Source organism: Geotrypetes seraphini, chromosome 8, assembly GCF_902459505.1.
Source record: "Geotrypetes seraphini chromosome 8, aGeoSer1.1, whole genome shotgun sequence".
Taxonomy (NCBI): domain Eukaryota; kingdom Metazoa; phylum Chordata; class Amphibia; order Gymnophiona; family Dermophiidae; genus Geotrypetes; species Geotrypetes seraphini.
In genome coordinates, this window is record NC_047091.1 from 7025579 (window position 1) to 7045460 (window position 19882).

Genomic DNA, 19882 nt, shown 5'->3' on the forward strand with positions numbered 1-19882 from the left:
CTTGGGGGGGGGGCGGTCGTTGGGGGGGAGGGGGGTTTGCGTCGAGGGCAGGAGGGCCTGGGATCCCTCCTGCCCGTAATGTAGTGCGGGGTGGGGTTAGGGGGTCGCCGTGGCCAGGAGGGTTTGGGCTCCCTTCTGGCCCAACTACCAAAGGTACGGGGAAGGGGGGTGGGGGGTCGTGGGGGTCGCCAGGGGGATCGCGGGTCGGCTGGGAGGCGGTCGGAGGTTCTTGGGGGGGGGCGGTCGTTGGGGGGGAGGGGGGTTTGCGTCGAGGGCAGGAGGGCCTGGGATCCCTCCTGCCCGTAATGTAGTGCGGGGTGGGGTTAGGGGGTCGCCGTGGCCAGGAGGGTTTGGGCTCCCTTCTGGCCCAACTACCAAAGGTACGGGGAAGGGGGGTGGGGGGTCGTGGGGGTCGCCAGGGGGGTCGCGGGTCGGCTGGGGGGGGCGGTCGGAGGTTCTTGGGGGGGGGGGGCGATCGTTGGAGGGAGGGGGGTTTGCGTCGAGGGGAGGAGGGCCTGGGATCCCTCCTGCCCGTAATGTAGTGCGGGGTGGGGTTAGGGGGTCGCCGTGGCCAGGAGGGTTTGGGCTCCCTTCTGGCCCGATATTGTCGGGAAGTCGGCGGTCCTTCGGGGTGGGGGTGCGAGTGGTCCTGCCGGGGGGGGGGGGGATGTATCGGACGTCGGGGAGTCGGCCGGGCAAGAGGGCTTGGGCTCCCTCTTGCTCCGATCGTGGATGCGGGTGCGGGTGGGAGCGCGTGCGAGCGGTCGTTCGGGATGGGGGTGCGAGCGGTCCTGCTGGGGGGGTGAATCGGGCGTCGGGCGGGGGTGGGAACTATGTTTTAAAACTTTTGTATACCGCGCTCACGCATATAACGCGCGAGGGGTATGCGCGGTAGGTAAAAACGCGTATAACGCGCGCGTTATATGCGTGAAAATACGGTAGTCCTGGGGCAGGTTCTAAACGATATGTTTGTGAAGGATATGGCTGAAGGGCTGGAAGGAAGTGTTTCTTTGGGGTTTTTTTTGTTTGTTTTTACAATAATTGTACAGTAACTATGGCAAATGGTAAGCTGTTAACTGTATATTATGTATCTTAACCTGTAACACGTTCTGAGCTCTTTGGGGAATAAATAAATTTGCAACAGAGTGGACACCCCTGAAAGAGTGGACATGAGAAGTGATCTTAATATATTGAATGGTCTGAGATATGTGGCAGTAGAAATCGGATTTAATGCAAGAAGTGCAGGATGATACATTTGGGGTGCAAAAATCCTAAGTAGTTGTACACTCTAGGGAGTGAGAAACTGATACAGTATAATCTCGTTATAACGGACTCGCTTATAACGGAATATCGTCTATAGCGGATAGGGTCCGCTGGTCCCAGCCGTGCGCCTTTATGAACTTGCAGAAAATCACCGCATATAACGGACAAACAATTTGGTCCCCAGAGCCACTTTTAGCTGTAGTTTTGTTCGGCTATAACGGGCATGCAGAGTATTACAGCACGACGTAATGCTTTAGAACATCTTTTAGGGTTCTGGTTTTGCAATCATTTTGTGCCACGCCAATGTTTTGCTGAGTTTTGTAATTGATGTTGCTGATATGCTTGTGCAGTGACTGTTGTTCATTGATTGTACGTTCTTTCAAGTTCACCTAAATAAAGTTTTTTAAAAATGCAACTCTGGATATAACGGACCGTTTTTCCAGGTCCCTTGAAGTCCGTTATAACGAGATTATAGTGTACTAGTGTTTTAGCCCATTACATTCGTTACAGTAACGGGTGCTAGAATAGCCCCACCTATACCCTGACTCTGACCCCACCCATGCCCCGCCTCTATCATACCCGGACCCTGCCTCCCAGTGATCCCAGTCCCACTACCTCATCTTTCACCATTTCCTTTGTACCCTTTTGGCCCTCCTGACAAGGTCTTTACTTACCTGAGACGGCAGCAGCAGTCCTGACGTAGCAACCTTTCCTCCCTCAGTGCCCCAAAACAGCAGTGGTCCTACCATTTCCATCTCTCCCTTTCACACCCTCTACCATCTCTCTCTGACCCTGTTTCACCTCTTTTGACATCTTTCCCTTTCCTGTCCCCCTCTGTCCTTCCCCAAGACCATCTCTCTCTCCTGCCCCCTCCACATTCCCTGAAGTCTATCTCTCCCTATCCCCTACCATCTCTCCTGGTCCCCCTAGTAGCCCCTCTGTCCTTCTCATCCATCTGTGTCTCTTTCCTCACCTCCTGCCTCTACTGAGCTCTCGTAACACCTTCAGCCATCTTCAACCGCCGACAGCTGCCGCTCGCCTTGGGGGATTCTCGCGCATGCGCACTCCTACCTGCAGTGCCCTACAGCGCACGGAAAACAGGAGCAAGCAGGTGGTAGTGCGCATGCGCACTTAGGGCTTTATTATATTAGATACACAGACTAGGCTGCATAGAGAGACACCTTTTTTTTTTTTTTTTTTTTAAAGAAAAGGTGGTAGATGCGTGGAGTGGTCTCCCAGTAGAGGTGGTCGAAACACAGGGGAAGATTCTCAAAACGAAAATGTGTCTAACGTGCTTGCTAAACCAGTTCCAGCCGATTTAGCTTGCATGTATTTTAATGGGGGATTATCAAAGGCTTACTGTGGTCTTTTTTGAGTTTTCTAGCAGTCTCCGATACTGTCATGGAAATTTAGTACAACGAGGTCATTAATAATAAAAAAAAGAGCACTCCGAGCGATTCTCTAACCGTTGTGCCACGTTTGCGGCCAAAATTTGCCGACAGGTCTGAGCTGTCGTAGCCTTACTTTCTGATCAGTGCCTGAGCGCTGATTGGCTCAGGCACTGACAGGAAAGTAAGGTTTGACACCTCAGACCCCCCCCTCCCAAATTTAAAATAAAAAAACAAACCCCCAAATCAAAGATCGGCAGGAGAGATGTCCACTCCCTCCCACTGCGCTTGCACAATTCCCAGACACCCACCCCTGGCAGCGGCAGAGATGCCCATTCCCTTCTGCCATCACCCAACCTGCCCAACAACCTCCCGCCCCACCTTACCTTATTCAGGAAGTTTGGCCAGAGCAATACCTACCCCGCTCCGGCTCGTAGGCCCATCTCTTACAAAATGGCAGGCCTTCCCCTTCGGCCTAGGCAACTTGGGCCAGTCGGAGTTGTTGCCAGAGAATGTGGTGAAATCAATTTAGGGTTTACTATTAATTATTTCTAGAGCACTACCAGACATACTCAGTGCTATACAGAGACACAAAGTTTAAAAAGGGTTTGGATAATTTCCTAAAAGAGAAGTCCATAGGCCATTATTGAGATGACTTGGGGAAATCTACTGCTTCCTTCTAGGATAAGCAGCATAGAATCTGTTTTACTACTTGGGATCTAGCTAGGGACTTGGACCTGGACTGGATACAGGGCTTGATTGGACATTCGGTGTGTCCCAGTATGGCAATTGTTATGATGTTATGGCTTAATAATCTTAATATGTGTACTCTAGAGGGAAAGGACAGATAGGAGGGGATATGATACAGATGATTAAATTCTTGAAAGGTATTGGTATACAAATATCTTTTTAAGAGACACAAAGTTGCAAGGAGATAAACTTAAGTGACATAAGTACTTTTTTTTTTTTTTTAATTTATTTAACACACAGGATGGTAGATGCCTGAAATATCCTCCTGGTGTAGGGACAAAAACGGTGATGGGAGTTCAAAAGCATGTGGGATGAGCACAGAGGAGGAAATCAAAAACAAAAAAACTTAAATGTCCGCCAAACAAGACATAGAGGGAGCAGCAGGTCCAACTCAGCCACTTAGCAGACGAGATGGCCCATGGTGGTCTTCATCTGCTGTTTCCTATTTACAAAGTTTGAAGTACATGGTGAAAATGCCAGCCGGTTTTTCCAGCGATCCAAAAGAACCTCTTCTGGCTTTGGGCAGAAGTTGATGCAGGTACAGCCATGCCTCATGTGACGGGCCTGCACTGGTCATGTGCAGGTTCCCTGTCTTCAGTAACTTGACAGCGCCCTGAAGTTGTTTGCTAGGCTGCAGTCTTCCCTCTGGTTGGGTGTGGTGAGATTTTCTATGGAAGGAAATACGGTAAAATAATTACTCATTGTTCACGTTAATTATTGGTTCGTGATATACTTCTGTGCGTAATTCCCATGTGCCACATACACAGTGGTGGCATATATACATGGCATGGATTTAAAAAAGTTATTGAACAGCTGGTTTGGCAAGTTACCAGCTCTCAGGTTTAAGAGGATAACTAGAGCATTTAACCTTTAACTCTTTCTAATCAAAATCCCTACATGCTGTTGGCACAATGAAGTAGTGGTGGGATGTGAGACTTTTCTTTTTTTGAAGGCTTGTTTTATCTTCCCTTATTCACTGCTCATTCTTCCATCCTGGACTAGTTGCTTGAAGCAGTAGCAACAGCTAGATCAGTTGTCCTTGACCCCCTAGTCTTCATGGATCCCATAATGTCCCTACATGCACTCTTAATTGTATACAAATATCTTCATGTTCGTTATTCCAATTTTCATCAGATATAACAGTAAAAATTAATGAGCATGATGTTAAACATGATGAAATAGCAAAAAAGCTGGAAAAATTAGATCAAGTTGTAAATACTTTACAAGTTAATGGTGCTTCTAATATTAAAGATGGTATGGTGACTTATGCTAAACTAGAGAATTCTTTAAGAGCTAAAAACCTTTGTTTATTAAATTTTCCTATTACACATTATTTGTCATCCTTAGAACTCTTGAAAATGTATTTGAGGGAGATATTGCATTATACTAAAGTGGATGCCTTAGAACTTGATAACCTCTATTACATTTCAAGAGCTTCTAAAGAAATAGCAGGGGAAGGCGAAATGGACAAACTTGTTTCACCTGATAGTTTGAATGTATCGCAGTTTCTCGAATCTTCTAAAGATATAATTAATAAACAAGCAACTCTTTTAGTGGCCTTCAAAACAGAGTTAGAAAAACAAGCTATATTGAAACTATATTTTTTTGAAAAAACAAGACCTATTTTGTGGCCAACGAGTGATAATTTTTCCAGATGTCTCTAGACCAGTGGTTCTTAACCTGGGTTCGACCGAACCCTAGGGGTTCGGTGAGTCAGTCTCGTGGGTTCGGCGGAGGTCAAAACACACCTCCGACTCATATAGCGCTTCGGTCACGTTCAATCATCTATCAGTTATTCAGTGATTTTGATCAAGACTGATCGTGTATCAATCAACAGCAGAAGTCACACTGATTTGCAGTAAATTTCATTATTATGTTATTATTATTCGAAATATAGGAGAACTTTTTTGTTTTCAAAATTGATATTATTTTTTCCCTCACTGTATACCTATGTTTTGAATTTGTAAAAATCATATTTTATTTTTCCAATAAAGAAGGGTTCGGTGAACACGCATATGAAACTGGTGGGGTTCAGTACCTCCAACAAGGTTAAGAACCACTGCTCTAGACAAACCCAGTTTAAAAGGAAGCAATTCCTTCAGCTAAAGCCTAAGGTTTTGACGGTTGGGGCTACATTCTTTTTAAAATTTCCATGCACGTGCCTGATTTTGTACGGAAGTGACAAATATATTTTTTTTGATCCAGTCTAGTTAGAAGATTTTATTAAAGATAAACCTTTGTTGAAAGTTTAATTACCATTAATGATATTTTCATCTTAGGAGGATGTTGGATAATATAAAGATTAGCCATTTTTGCCTGTCCACGTAGTAGATGAAAGATAGATTTAATTTCTAATTTAAATGCTGGCGACCATTATAATGTGGACTATATCATGGTTGAATAAATATCTTATGTTTGTTACAATGTATTTTATATACAGAATTATATGATATTCATGAATATTTGTTATTAATGTAATGAATAATCAAATAAAGAGGGGGAAAAAAATAAAAAAATTGACAATCTTTTTTTTTTTTTTTTTCATCTGCTTCTCTTTTGGTCTCTTGAAAATAAGGCTGCTGAGCTAGATCTTTTGAATATTGATAGGTCAGCAGGTTGGAAGATCTAGTAACATCTTACAGAGCGGACTGGTCTTTATTTGCTGCCATCTATGTTGAATGGACATCGCTCATAATTTTTACATCATACTTTTATTTTGAATTAGCTGTGTAGTTTATTATACTTTTCTAGAAATCTTCTTTGAGTCCACATCTTTGTGTTCTTGCACAGGGTTCAGATGACTAACAGTACAGTAACACCTTGGTTTATTTAAGTTTTAGAATGATTGGCATTTTCAGAAATTTAGAATGCTAGCATAACCTGAGGAGTATAATTAAACATAAAAATGGCCTTAATGACTCTGGCACTTAAGATGGAAGATACCACATAAAAAAGGCTTTAGCAAGAGATTTGGATTTTGGATTTAACTCGCACCTTCTTCAGTTATAGCTCAAGGTGAGGTAGATACAGTAGATATTTCCCTGTCCTTAGAGGCTTTACAATCTAAGTTTGTATCTCAGACAAGTGATGGTTAAGTTATTTTCCCAAGGTCATAAGGAACAGCAGTGGCACTTGAACCCTGGGTCCCCTGATTCTCGGTCTGCTGCTCTTAACTAGTAGGTGGCTACTCCACTATGAAATGTTTACTAGTGAAATACCAAGAGCATGCAGGTCCTGATAAAAGATCATTCAAAAGCTGAAAATCGATCTCGGGCATAGGCTAAGGGCCATTTAGACCTAAAAGTGGTCTAAAAATCCCTCAACCTGTGCATAGGTTGACCCCACCTGGGCCAGCAGTTCTCTGCATCCCTTCCATCTCTGCTGGAAAGCTAGTCCTTCCCCCTGCTGTCACCACCATTCTGGGAATCTCCACCATACTCCCTCTGTAGTCATATCTGCTAAAAATAGCTTCAGTGCCAAAGCAGCAGCCTCTGAGGATTGCTGCTGTGGCACTGTGAAGTAGCAGGTATGCTACACAGGAAGCACTATGGAGGAGAGGGAGCAGCTTTCCAGTGGAGGAGAGAGAGGAAGAGAGAGAGGTGCTGGTCTGGGTAGGGTCACAAAGATAAGATGACCCTGGTTTTTCTGGTGCTTTTTTGGGCCAAAATTTCTCAACGTATAGTCAAGTACTGTATATATGTTGATTTATAATCTTTAAATGCTCAATTTTATTACAAACTGACAGGTTAATTGTCTGAGTACTGGTGATTACTTTCCCAGTATCTTTTTCCTGAGAAGTTGCAGACTGTGATACACACTTTTGTAAAAATTGGTGATAGTAGGAGTGATCTCAGAATCTGGGCTGGCAGTGAAGAGTCTTAACATATTAGGCTTGCCTGGCCTACCCTTCCCTCTGAGGGACTGTGGCATGATTCAAGCTGGAGTTGAGTATGCATTGTATTCTCTCCCCCCAAAAAAATTCTGTTCTTGGCACGGGTGCCACAGGCTTTTCTGGCACCTGCAGTCCAGGCTCCTTCCCTGGCCTGATCGTGATGCTGGTATAAACTCTGATCTTTGAGTCTGAAAAGATTGTCCAAATCAGGATAGTGCAATAGGTAAAACACTGTTGTGCCAGCCCAGGAGGAGTGGTGGGAAAGAAAGTAGTTGGCCAGCATTTTACAAGTACAGTACTACCTGTTTTTTTCATTTTTGGTCTTTCTTTTAACCAAACAGTTTCCTCCCACTTCTTCTTTTTCTTTCATGAGTCAGAATCAGGGCTGGGATCAGGCACAATGAGACTTCATTTGAAAGTGCCCAGATTTTTTCCCCCCTGATGTAGTCATTATAATAACAGCTCTGGATAGGGGACACTGTACCTTCTGGAACTCTGTAGTTGGGGAACCTGACTGACCACTAGATGTCGCCTTTGACAAATGAATGCTACTCCCTTTTCTATCAATCCCATCCTCCTCATTGGTCTTGGAGGCTGTGAACACTTCCTCCTCAACGTTTATCCCATCAATTGGCAAAACCTCTTTGGGAAAGCTTTATAGACCGTTTGGCCGTTTTTATTGGGCTCCACTTTAGCACGCTCAGGAGACAATAAAATTGCACTGCATGACCTCGGAGTATGGCTGTTGGAAGAGCACAGAGCAGATCTGCATCCTGTATTTTGTTTGGGTATGTGAAAATGGCAATGAAATGTATCGGTTAAATTTGCTACCATGAATTTCCAGATAAAGTATTATGGGACCTGATGTTGAGAGTTATGTTCACAAATTGGCTTCTTTGAAAATTTGCTAGGGCCGAGTGCTTACATTTTTACTCAGAACTTTCAGCAAAATTGTAAGTTTATGAGCCTAAAAAGTTGGTAACAGGTAGTCAGCACTGGGTGCTTAAATCTAGGCAAATGAATGGCGTGACTTTTAAGTTCCTAAATTAAGAACTTTTCAGCTGAAAAGTTGTTTGGCTGCAAAGAGAGCACAAATGTAGAAACTTGGGATTTTCTGAATATTGGGCCCAGTGTTTCAATGTAACAAGAAGAGGTGGTTGTCTTATTTTTAAAGTTTCCATTGACCTTTTTTTCTGTTGTCCAAAATATTTTTGTTAAGTTTTCCAAAACAAATAGGAAAAAGAGTAATAAATAAAATGGCAAGAATGTTGCTATAGCAATATAAATCTAAAACAGACCCCTTAACCAAAGTCCCCTTGATTCAAGCCCCCCCCCCCCCTCTTCCTTAAATTCTAAACTCTCTCTCCCATGCCAGGTCTTAGCCATTGACCTTTTCTTTGAGTTCCTGGAAAATCTCTGCTGCTTTTAATTCATGAGATCTGACTGATGAGGGTGACTGCCAGTCTGCTTGCAGGAGCCTGTGTTCTGGCAGCTGTCACCTGCCAATGACTTTAACCATAGCCCAGGTAGAGAGCAAAAGCTATATGTAAAATTAAGTTGCTCCGACTATTAAAACTGGATCCAGGCAGGGTGAGATTTGCCAGTCGGGGAACGGTAGAATTATTCAGTCAAGCTGGGAAGCAGTCGCCTAACTAGATTGAGCAGGAGGAGGGAAACTGGCATCAATCATGAGTCTTTGCATCAGTTTTTTGGTTTCATCAGATGCATTTTGTACCTTTTGACTTTGCCAGCACCTGAAACTTTGCTTAATTACCCTTGGAGAAATTCTGTGTTAAACTTTGTATTGTTCACACAATATTTTAAAATTCTGCAGATTTACCACTTGTAATCAACCATTTACACAAGTTTACTATCTTCCTATTAATCAACGGAAACAACAGCAAGAGGGTGAACAGGAAAATTTGGATGTGTCCACTATATTGGAATCCTCGAATACTGAAAAGGCAGTCCCAGCAACCCTATTATTAACAGTGGCATTGGCCCCGGACAAAAACTGGTTACTGAGACTTTAAAAATAAATTGAAAATATTTTTAGGAATGCAGATACAAATGTATCCTGATCTTGCCAGAGAAACCCAGAAGCGTCGTAAAGAATTTCTATTATTAAAGCCAGGGGTGTTGGCCCTAGGGGCAACTTTTTACTTACGTCTTCTCAGAAATTTGTCTTTTTTGATCCTTCCCAGCTGGTGACCTTCCTGTCGCTGTCTCGCTTGGACAAAGAAAAGGATGATAAGATCTAGCCCTAGATGGGAAGTTATTAAGGAGCTTTGAGCTCAGTTTAGATTAATCTTAGCATTCTTTGTTTCTTTCTTTTTTTTTTTCTTAATTTAAACTGTCCCTTGTACATCTAGATCCTCAAAGTGGACTTGAGTTAAAAATTTAAGTAACATAATGGAGTTTTCTTTTTTTCCCTTTTGAAAATATGGATATGTATTATTCATTTGTTTTTTGGACTTTAATATCATGTACATGGTTATGCATCCTTAACTTAAATTTTTGCTTTCTGTACAAGTTTATACTTGATAATCAATTATAAAATGATAAATAAATAATAATAAAAAAATGTTGCTATGTTTCCTCCCCATTCCTGTTTTGATCAGTCTTTTTTTTTTATTCATAACTGTTCCCGAATCCCACGTCAAATACTGCTCCTTAAGCCATGTGTTGCACAAAATTCTTCAAAACATAACCTAGCCCAGTGCTCTACATTTTAGAGGCTCCAAAAATTGCATGATCCAAGCCCATCTTTCCCCGCACACCTTGGCTTGAAGCAGATTTGTATTCTTGACTGATAGGAGGTGGGGACCACAGTAATATTGAGGCAATACAGGTTGAAACTGCAGCTGCCCAGAATGTTTTGTGCAATTGTGGATGCTGCCACAAACTAGGATTTTGTGGCTTCATTGGAGCTATGAGACAGTGCCTCTTGAGTCTAGCTGAACTCTTGAAAATGTTCCAAAGGTTCTTGGAAAGGATGAGATGGGTGGGGAGGAGTGACAGAAAGCAAATGATACAGGAATTCTAACCCAAAAAATACTTTGTCATTCTGTGCAGCTGAAGAGGTGGATCACCCAGTGCCCACGATGGGGACAGAGCTTCCTGACTCTGTAGACACCACACCTCCAACAAAGAGAAAAAGCAAGTTTTCTGGCTTTGGCAAAATCTTCAAACCTTGGAAATGGCGTAAAAAGAAAAGCAGCGATAAATTTAAGGAGACTTCAGAAGGTAAACTGAATGGATTTGTTTTTTTTGTGACGGGTGAGATGAGATCTTGATGGTTGCAGGTTGAAGGATATAGTTGTTTGACTTATATCCTTTGGGTTCCTATATTTTTTCCTTTTTTTACACTGGAGGGGGTAGGGGTGGGGGGCTGACTTACTGTTGTGACTGGGACTGTACTTTGGCTGTGTTGATGGACATGAATCTGACTTGAATTTTTAGCTCTGGGTGGTGAAAGGTTTAGATGGAACTTCTGAATAGTTGCATCAGCACTTGATCTCTGTAGACAAGTCTTTTGTAAAGAAGCATAAAGAAAGTTGAATTTAAAAGGTGGGCTTTATTGCCTGTTTATGGTACGGTGAAAAAATGTTTTAGAATGGGGGATGTTTTTCTTCACTGAATTGTGACACAGGATTTCTTGCTCTTTGGATGTGGGGACTTGCAGCTACTATAGGAATGCTGGGTGTTCACTGGACTACCAGACAATATTGCCCTTTTCCCCCTTATATCTGGTGTACTCTTTACTGTTCCTCTAAAGCAGTGATCTCAAACTTAAACCCTTTGCAGGGCCACATTTTGGATCTGTAGGTACTTGGAGGGCCTCAGAAAAAATAGTTAATGTCTTATTAAAGAAATGACAATTTTGCATGAGGTAAAACTCTTTATAGCTTATAAATCTTTCCTTTTGGCTAAGTCTTAATAATAATATTGTAGTTTATAGCTAAAGAGACAGATGATCAAGAAACTGTTTAATTTTACGTTTCTGATTGATAAACATACCGAGGGCCTCAAAATAGCCGCATATGGTCCCCGGGCCGCGAGCTACAAACCATTGCTCTAAAGTATCCCTTGGAAATATGATTGTGCCCAATGTAAGCTGGAAAAAACCTGGCTAATTCTAATGACATCTGGGGAATGTTTTGACTAATAAGGGCCATTATGGTGGTTATTGAAGATAAATTGTGTTGGGCTGCACTAAAAGCAGTGTAGTTAAGCAGACAGGAAGTTGAACGAATAAATATCTGCATATCGGACAGGAGATTTGGGTTGTCCACCTGTCCAGTAGAAGCATCAGTACTGGATGCGCATTCCAGCTGGAGGAGGGACAGAGGGAAGATGGCAGGGAAGATTAGTTTCCAGACCTAGTATTACTGGGGCATGTTGACTGGGGAGGAATTTTGATCTTTAATATCCAGATTTTAAAACCAGGGAGTGGAGGAGGGGCCTAATGATTAATTCAGTGGCCTGAGAACCAGGGGAACTGGGCTCGATTCCCACTGCAGCTCCTTATGACTCTGGGCAAATCACTTTAACCCTCCATTGCTCCAGGTACAAAATAAGTACTTGTATATAATATGTAAACCGCTTTGATTGTAAGCACAGAAAGGCCCATCCCTTTCCCTTTCTCTCTGTTGCTGGTTGTCGTGTTCTGATGTCGAACCATCACAGCTCCCTTACATGTCCTGCAGAGCAAATGCTCTAATAATCAGGATCCAATCTTTGTGTTGTTTTGCAGAAGGCAAGCAACAATCAATGAAACCTTTTTAAATGGAAAAGAAAACGAAAAAGCTACAGATGTTTGAGTGTCTTTTTATTTTTATTTTTTCATTTTTTTATTTATTTTAATGTCAGTTTTGGAACGAAAGATTTCTATGCGAAAGCCCAGAGAGGAGCTGGTTAAGAGAGGGGTTCTCTTGGAAGACCCTGAACAGGGTGAGTCTGTGGAGACAACCTTTCTATCTGTCTGGTTCTCATCTTCACATTACTCCCATCCCCTCCCCCCCCCCCCCCGTTGCTGCTGCTAGTTCTAATTTCTGTAGCACTATTGGTTGTACATGATGCTATATACAAAACACACAAGAATCCCTGTTCAGTGGACTTACAAATTATTCAAGACAAATAAAGGATTATTGTGGGAATGATTAAAACAAACATGGGCACTGAATGGTGACGGGACAAAAGTGCACGAGACTTCGGCGCGCCGACAATTCGGCGCAAGACTCCAGCGCGCCACCTAAAAAGTTACTTTTAAAGAGCTATGATGATGGGTGTGGGGGGAAAACTCCCCCACACTTTTCTTCATACTCTGTGCGCTGCCGTGGGGGGTATGGGGGTGTAACCCCCCACATTAAAGAGAAAACTTAACTTTTGCCTAAAAAATCGGGAAAAAGTTAAGTTTACTCTATAATAGAGGGTTCCAACCCCTCCTCCCCCCCAACGGTAGCACGAAGAGTATGAAGTAAACTCATAGCCCACGTCGGAGCTCTTTAAAAGTAACTTTTTAGGCAGTACGCTGGGGTCTTGCGCCGATTTTCTGCACTGCAATGTTGGCACGCCGAAGTCCCGCACGCGAATGACTATGAACCATACTGAACAGGTATATAGCGGGCTTTTAGCCTAAATGTGAATGGAATCGGATAGTCCTTGATATACTGACTTAGAAAGTCTGTTCAAGGCATAGAGAGCAACAAATGGAAGGAACAGTCTGAAATTGGCAATGGAGGAGAAGACTAGACAGGAGTGACTTACCTGATGAACAGAGTTCCCAGGAGGGGTGTAAGAGGAGAGACTCGCATGCAAGCATACCTTGTTACACCTGGAGTTGATTGTATCGCAACAGTCTCCTCTCCTCTGCAGGGCTCAGGTCTGTGCTATGGGAGGGTGTGATATATAAGAACATAAGAAGTTGCCTCCGCTGAGCCAGACCAGAGGTCCATCTTGCTCAGCGGTCCGCTCCCGCGGCGGCCCATCAGGCCTACTTGCCTGAACAGTGGTCCTTGACTAATTTTATAACTTACCTTTAATCCTATCCCTATAACCTACCTCTACTCCTATCTGTACCCCTCAATCCCTTTGTCCTTCTTTGAAGCCCTGTAGCGTGCTCCTGCTTATCACATCCTCCGGTAGCGCGTTCCATCGCTTGGGCTCTACCTATAGATAGAGATCTCTGTAGCTCAGTGTAGCAGTGAAACTTTTTTTTTCCCTCGTACATCTCCAGTTTTAATAGTAGCTCGAAGGTGAGTTCTTTAGTTGAACAGAGTAGGTATCCCCCTAACCAGAGGGCTTACAATGTAAGTTTGTACCTGAGACAGCTGAGGATTAAGGGTGAGATTCACAAAACTTACTGATTGTGTACCGATGGATTTGCGATGGTTCCCTGACCCGATTCACTAAACAGCTGTGCGATCAAGCTCTGATCTGATCCGCACATGCAAATGAGGGGATATGCCATGTATAAGTAGGAAACCATCGATTCACTAAACAGAAGAAGGAACACTGATTGGGTTTGCCGATTCTAAATGAAGCGACTGCTGAAGACCAGTCGCTACTGTCCTTGCCGACTCTCGTGCTCTCTGCCACCCTGAAATCTCCCTGCTCTCTGCCGCCCTGAAAACAACCATCAACATAAAAAAAATAAAAAACTGTACATATGCATACTCCCCTTTTTATATATTGCGCAAAAAGCGCAATGCGAGCCCGTGGTTTTAACCCGCGGGTTTAAAGCATATTGTGTTCTGTAGTCTGGCTGCAAAGCGTGTTCTGTGCCATTCTGCCTGTACAAATTTAAATGATTTCTTTTGGGAGCTGCTTGTAGCTATACCATCCCTCCCCCTTTGTTTTGACCTACTTGTATGGAGAGCAAGCGCGTGCACGGATCGCATCTACAGCCAACCAGGATGGTCTGCATGTACATCGCAATCTCCCTGAAGCGATCCGTGGGGGCGTGCATCCGATCTGATAATTTGCATGGGGACTCTTTAGTGAATCAGTCACCTGGCAGAACTTGGCCACAGATCGCCCAACAACGATCCGGACCAGTGAGTTTAGTGAATCTAGCCCTAAGTAGCTTGTCTAAGGTCACAAAGGAGCATTCTTATGTTCACACTCTAATCGTTTCTCTTTGATTCTGTGATTTTCATCACTGTCTATGTTTTGGTTATTCTTCTATTGTCTCATATTTCAGCAGTGTCACAGAATTCCTTTATTCAAAAGATGTAGGCATGAAAATCTTCTGAACTTTGAACACTTGAATTGAGGCACCTAATGTGGGTGTAGAAAAGAGCAGAGCCAGGTCTAAGGAGGAAATTTGTTGCCTTGTACTCATTTCCAGAGGTAGATGCTTCAAATCCTCCTACCCCTGTAGGGCATAAAAGTACAGTTGAGGACATGTCCCTCCTCACTTCAAGTAATTCTTCCTCCTCCTATACCTCAAAACCTTAAGCCAGGGGAACTGCAAGCCCTCCCTCCACTTCTCACCCAGTTGCCCTAGTCAAAATAGTTGTACAGGAATCCAGTCACTCTCCTAACTTAATAGATCCGTAAGAATAACTAGGAGGGTGCATACTTTTTCCCAGCTAGGCATCCAGTTTTGCTTTGAATGCTCAGCTATGGCAGGAGATCATCTTCTCTGTTTCTTCCCAACAATTTAGCTCTCAAGTTAGCATTCAGTGAAGACAGCTGCATTTTGGCTGCATAAATACATTCCTTGTCGTCAGCAGCAGATGAATCCAGACGAGTGAGTTAAGTCCACCTACCAGCAGGTGGAGATAGAGAGCACTAAGTTGAGCTCAGCCACCTCTACAGGGGTCTGCTCACTGGTTCTTCAGTATTCTCTATCTCCGCAGGCAGATGGATGGTCTCTCTCTGAGCTCCCTGGTTTCATCTACTACAGCATGCTCCTATTTTTAATGTGTCTTCACATTGTGTTTAAATGCCCAAAGAAAAGCACAAACATAAGGGAGCTGTGGAGAGATTTGACTTTGCATGCAAACAGTAAAAAGATGCTACACAAGAAAAGGACGCAACTCCAGTAGTTGAAAATTCAGCCATTTCTAAAATTTGTGCTCTGAAAACGGCAAAGATAGTATTCATGTTTTGGATAGACTGGGCGGATCATGCAGGTCTTTCTCTTCTGTCATTTACTATGTTAGTTTTTAGATCAGGAAACCTAGTTAGCATGTATCGTGTCCCAATTGGGCACCACTCTCTTCCTGTGATTCTGTATCTCTGCCTCATCATGCAACCACCTTTACATACACATTTCGTTCAACAGTGTGGTATAATAAAGCTTTCTCTTTTACATCAGATGGAGAACTGGGCAAGCATGGTCAGCCCGCACTGAAGAATGGACACACTGTCCCAATTGGTCTCCATATGCCTTCCAACTTAGAGGAAGATATTGAGAAGAGAGTGAGCCTTGTGAAACCTGTGCCAGTTGAGGAGTTCAAACAGCAGCAAAGTGAGAGGGGATGGGGTTGGAGTTGGGCTTCCTTTTTTTCTACTATGCTGTGCTGTCTAACCTTTAGTGCTTCTCTCTTAAATTTAAAGGAGAGGGGAAAAAATTCAGTTGACTTTTTTTTAGTTTTAATTTATAGTCTTCTCTAGCTTATATTCCAAATAAATTTTTTTTTTATAAAAACAATCCTATTATGTCAAAATAACAGCTCTAGGAACAAGATATAAAGAATTTTTTGGTCAAAATTATAGAATATCATGGGAGACCTTCCAATCAGGACTGTGGAGTCTTACTCTAGCTTCAAAATAGAACATGATAATATATAGTAAATATATCGCATTATACTTTGGTCCTGGTTCTAAAGTCTCTTATTTACCAGTATTTTAGATCCAGAATAAAAAAATCTTAAAGCCAGTAGGTGTCGAAGTCAGACAGTAGAAAAATAGAGGAGTCTGAGATGAAGTCTTTGGTTTACAGACTCCTTAGCCCTGCTTTCAATATAAAAAGGCCTCTAGTTATTTTAAAAAAATTAAATAATTAGGTATCAACCTCGGCCCTATTTAGTCAATTCTTACTCCAAAATAACTGTTAATCAATACCTGTTAATCACTAGCTCTTAACTCTGTTTATTCCACTCAAGTTGTACCATCTTTTAATCATTGTAAACCGCATAGAACTTCACAATCCTGCGGTATATAAACTGTTATTATTATTATTAGTTGCTGTTGCTCTGCAGTAACATAAAGGGAAGAGATCTTGTCTTCTCTTTACAAACCACCTAAACCAGGGGTGTCCAATGTCGGCCCTCGAGGGCCGCAATCCAGTCGGGGTTTCAGGATTTCCCCAATGAATATGCATGAGATCTGTTTGCATGCACTGCTTTCAATGCATATTCATTGGGGAAATCCTGAAAACCCGACTGGATTGCGGCCCTCGAGGACCGACATTGGACACCCCTGACCTAAACGGTGCTGGAATTCTGCACCATAGAGCTGAAACTAACTTTTAAATTCAGCATTGAGGTGTGTTTAGGATAGGGCAGGAAGGGATAGATGCTTGGTGAGGCTGCTTTTCTGCTGCTCTGCGGTAGCTTGGCAGCATGCCGATCAAATCATACTAGCACCGTTTCCAAGGACTATAAACACATCCCAATGTTTTTGCACGTTTTTCTCTCTTCGCACTGCAGACTCAAGTGGAAGCCGCCCCAGCTCAGAAGTGGAGCCTGTCCGTGAACCGCCTCGTGATCCTTCTGCTTCTAAACAGCCTTTGCTTCCTCCAAAAAGACTCCCGTCGTCTTCCTCATCCTCTCAAGAGACGAGTGAGGGGCATTTGAGAGAACTTACCACTGCCTCCAGTGCAGTCAGGACTATCCTCGCCATTACAGCTGCTGCCACCAACCCAACCACCAGCTTCTCAAAGACGTCTGATTCCACGATTGCTCCTTCCCCAGCCCCCAGGACTGTGCCCATCAGTATCTCCAACACTAACTCTGTATCAACCACGCCAACCAACAACACAGTAACTGTCAAACAGCCCCCTGTTCCGCCCCCTAAGCCAGTTAACAGAAATAGTAACCCTTTATTTGGTAAGTCTTTATTTATACATTAAATACATTTATGATTCATTCAAGGCAGCGTAGCTTGATATAAACAACTCACATTGTAGTAATAGTATAACAATAGAAAAACAGCAAATGTTAGCATAAAACACAATTGGAACACCAAGGTAAACTTGGAAATTGGTAACTATACCCTTCAATCTGCCTATGTGATAAAATAACCCATCTTAATGGTAGCCCATTATTTGTGCTATTTAGCACATGTCCCACTTTATGCAGCGAGACCTAGTTACTAATAACTGGGGTTAACAGTAAAATATGGCTTAATGGTAGCCCATATGGATAACTTCCCTCTGTAAAGAAAGAAAAAAGAAATGTGTTTGGAAATCGAACAAGCAGGTAGCATATTCTCACATGTGGGGTGACGTCATCTACTGAATCCGGTATGACTATTGTACAATCCAGAATGCTTTGGATCTACAGCGTGGCTAATGAGCGTGCAACTTTAGTGCAGAAGGGATATTCAGAGATGGTAATATTAACGCTCCTCAGGTCTAGAAAGCCAGCGATAGTGGTGGCCTCCGCTAAAGTGTGGAAACTTTCAGCATTGGTGCAGGATAAGCAGTTGGATCTTTTCTGGGCTTCCATTCTTGAGGTCAAGGAAGAATTGGAAAAGGACTTCTTTAAAATGCAATTAGCTAGTCTTTCATGCTTCTGTGCTAGAGTAGATCAAGCCTTTCATCCAGATGATTCTTGGTTCCTGAAGGGAGAACTGAGGCTCTGCCCTCCCACTAAGTTTATTAAAATTTAATATCCCGCTTATCAAATTTCTAAGTGGTGTACAAAGTTTAAATAATTAAAATGTAGGGGAAACACAAGTCTCATAAACAGACATATGTTATCATACAATAGGTAAGGGGATGAAATACAATAATTGATAAGATAGTAAGACACAGATGGTAAATACAATAGGAAGGGAACTATTTTAGCTGTTTAGTTAAGTTGTTGAAAGATTATAAATTGAATGCATCTTTAAATAAGAATATTTTTAAGTTCAATTTAAATCTATCCAGAGAATATTCCTCCCGAAGTTCCAGTGCTAATTGTTAGGGAAGGCCAGCCTCTAAAGCTTCTATATCCCGATGGATTCGCCTGGCGATCTCATCAACATAAGTTGTCTGTGAAAACTTACTCTTCTAGAAGTGTGGCTGCTTCTTGGGCAGAGTCCAGGCAATGTTGCCTGATGAAATTTGAAGGGCAGCCGCATGTCCATTCTTCATACCTTTACAGAGTGGACATGTCAGCACAAGCAAATGTGGCCTTTGGGTCCTTGGTGTTTGTTGCAGGCTCATTTGTCTCACCCTAGACTCGGACTACTCTGGTATGTCCTATCTATAAGGAATTATATGCTGTTTGTACAGGAAGAAAGGATTAGGCTCTTACCTTGATAATCCTCTTTCCTGTAGAACAGCATATGATTTCTTATGCCCCACCCTGTTGGAGATGGATACAGCCTGTATTAAATAGTAGTCTGGGTTGAATTTCCAGTGGCTTTGCTCATGGCAGCCAACAGAGAAGAAAAGAAAATTATTGTAAGTCGGTGGGTTTAGAGTCCCACTACTCGCTGCACGATATTTCACAGAGCTATACAAATGTTAGTGCTGGTAGGTAGATGGTGAGTTGGTTCCACTTTTAACTTTGCAATTGCAATGATTGTTTACTGGTTTTTGTTCCTATTGCACAGCAGAGCAAAATTAACATTATCGGGGAGTTCCCTAAACCCCTCCTTATTTCCTCTTAATAGGGGTTATCATTTGCTTTGGTATGGACTGAAGAGAGGGCATTGCCCAGGGAGACAAGGAGGCAGAGCTGAGAAAAACGATTGGGGGCCTTCTATAATCCAACTCGTGAGTTGGGGTGCACAGCCCATCTTTTAAGGATCCGTGTGCTGTTCTACAGGAAAGAGGATTATTGAGGTAAGAGCCTAATCCTTTCTTAGTGAATTAACTGAAGATAAGCAGTGTTGTATCGAAGTCTGCTAAAGTTAAAAAAAAAAAAAGTGAGACATTCATTATCCACATTGCTTGCTGCAGAGTTTAAAGCTGTTTTGTTGTCTGATAAATTCTGAAAACTTCTTAGTTCAAAGATTTCCATAAGCCTTAGGATTTGGCAAATAAGAAGGCATTCACGTTCAGTCCTTTATTTTGGAGTGTTCCTCAAGCAGGCAGATAAGAGAAGCATTTAGTTGGATGCCATCAAGTCAAAACATGCTAATTTTACCCACACACAGTAATTGTAATGGCAGGACATGACAGCAGATAATGGCTACGTGGCCCATCCACCTCATCTGCTATCTCTTCCTCCCCCTAACAGATCCCACATGCCGGTCCCATAATTTCTTGAATTCAAATACAGCCTTGTTTCAACTACCTCCACAAGGAAGTTGTTCCATATATCCACCATCCTTTCTGTGAAGAAATATTTATCCCAAGACAAGCAGACAGCATATTCTCTACATGTGGGTGACATCATCCACGGAGCCCTGACGCGGACAG

The 19882-nt window shown here is 42.8% G+C and overlaps 1 protein-coding gene across 7 annotated transcripts in view; it reads left to right on the plus strand.

The window, feature by feature from the left end:
* Positions 1-19882, plus strand: part of PHACTR4 (phosphatase and actin regulator 4) — a 117020-nt gene that overhangs the window by 66744 nt on the left and 30394 nt on the right. For 6 of the 7 annotated variants that reach the window (XM_033954879.1, XM_033954877.1, XM_033954878.1 and 3 more), the window contains 4 exons: positions 10369-10539; positions 12166-12246; positions 15620-15772; positions 16956-17354. In XM_033954879.1, coding sequence (XP_033810770.1) covers positions 10369-10539; positions 12166-12246; positions 15620-15772; positions 16956-17354 — 804 coding nt within the window. The remainder of the gene's footprint in view (positions 1-10368; positions 10540-12165; positions 12247-15619; positions 15773-16955; positions 17355-19882) is intronic. The other variant, XM_033954882.1, reaches the window with a different exon arrangement.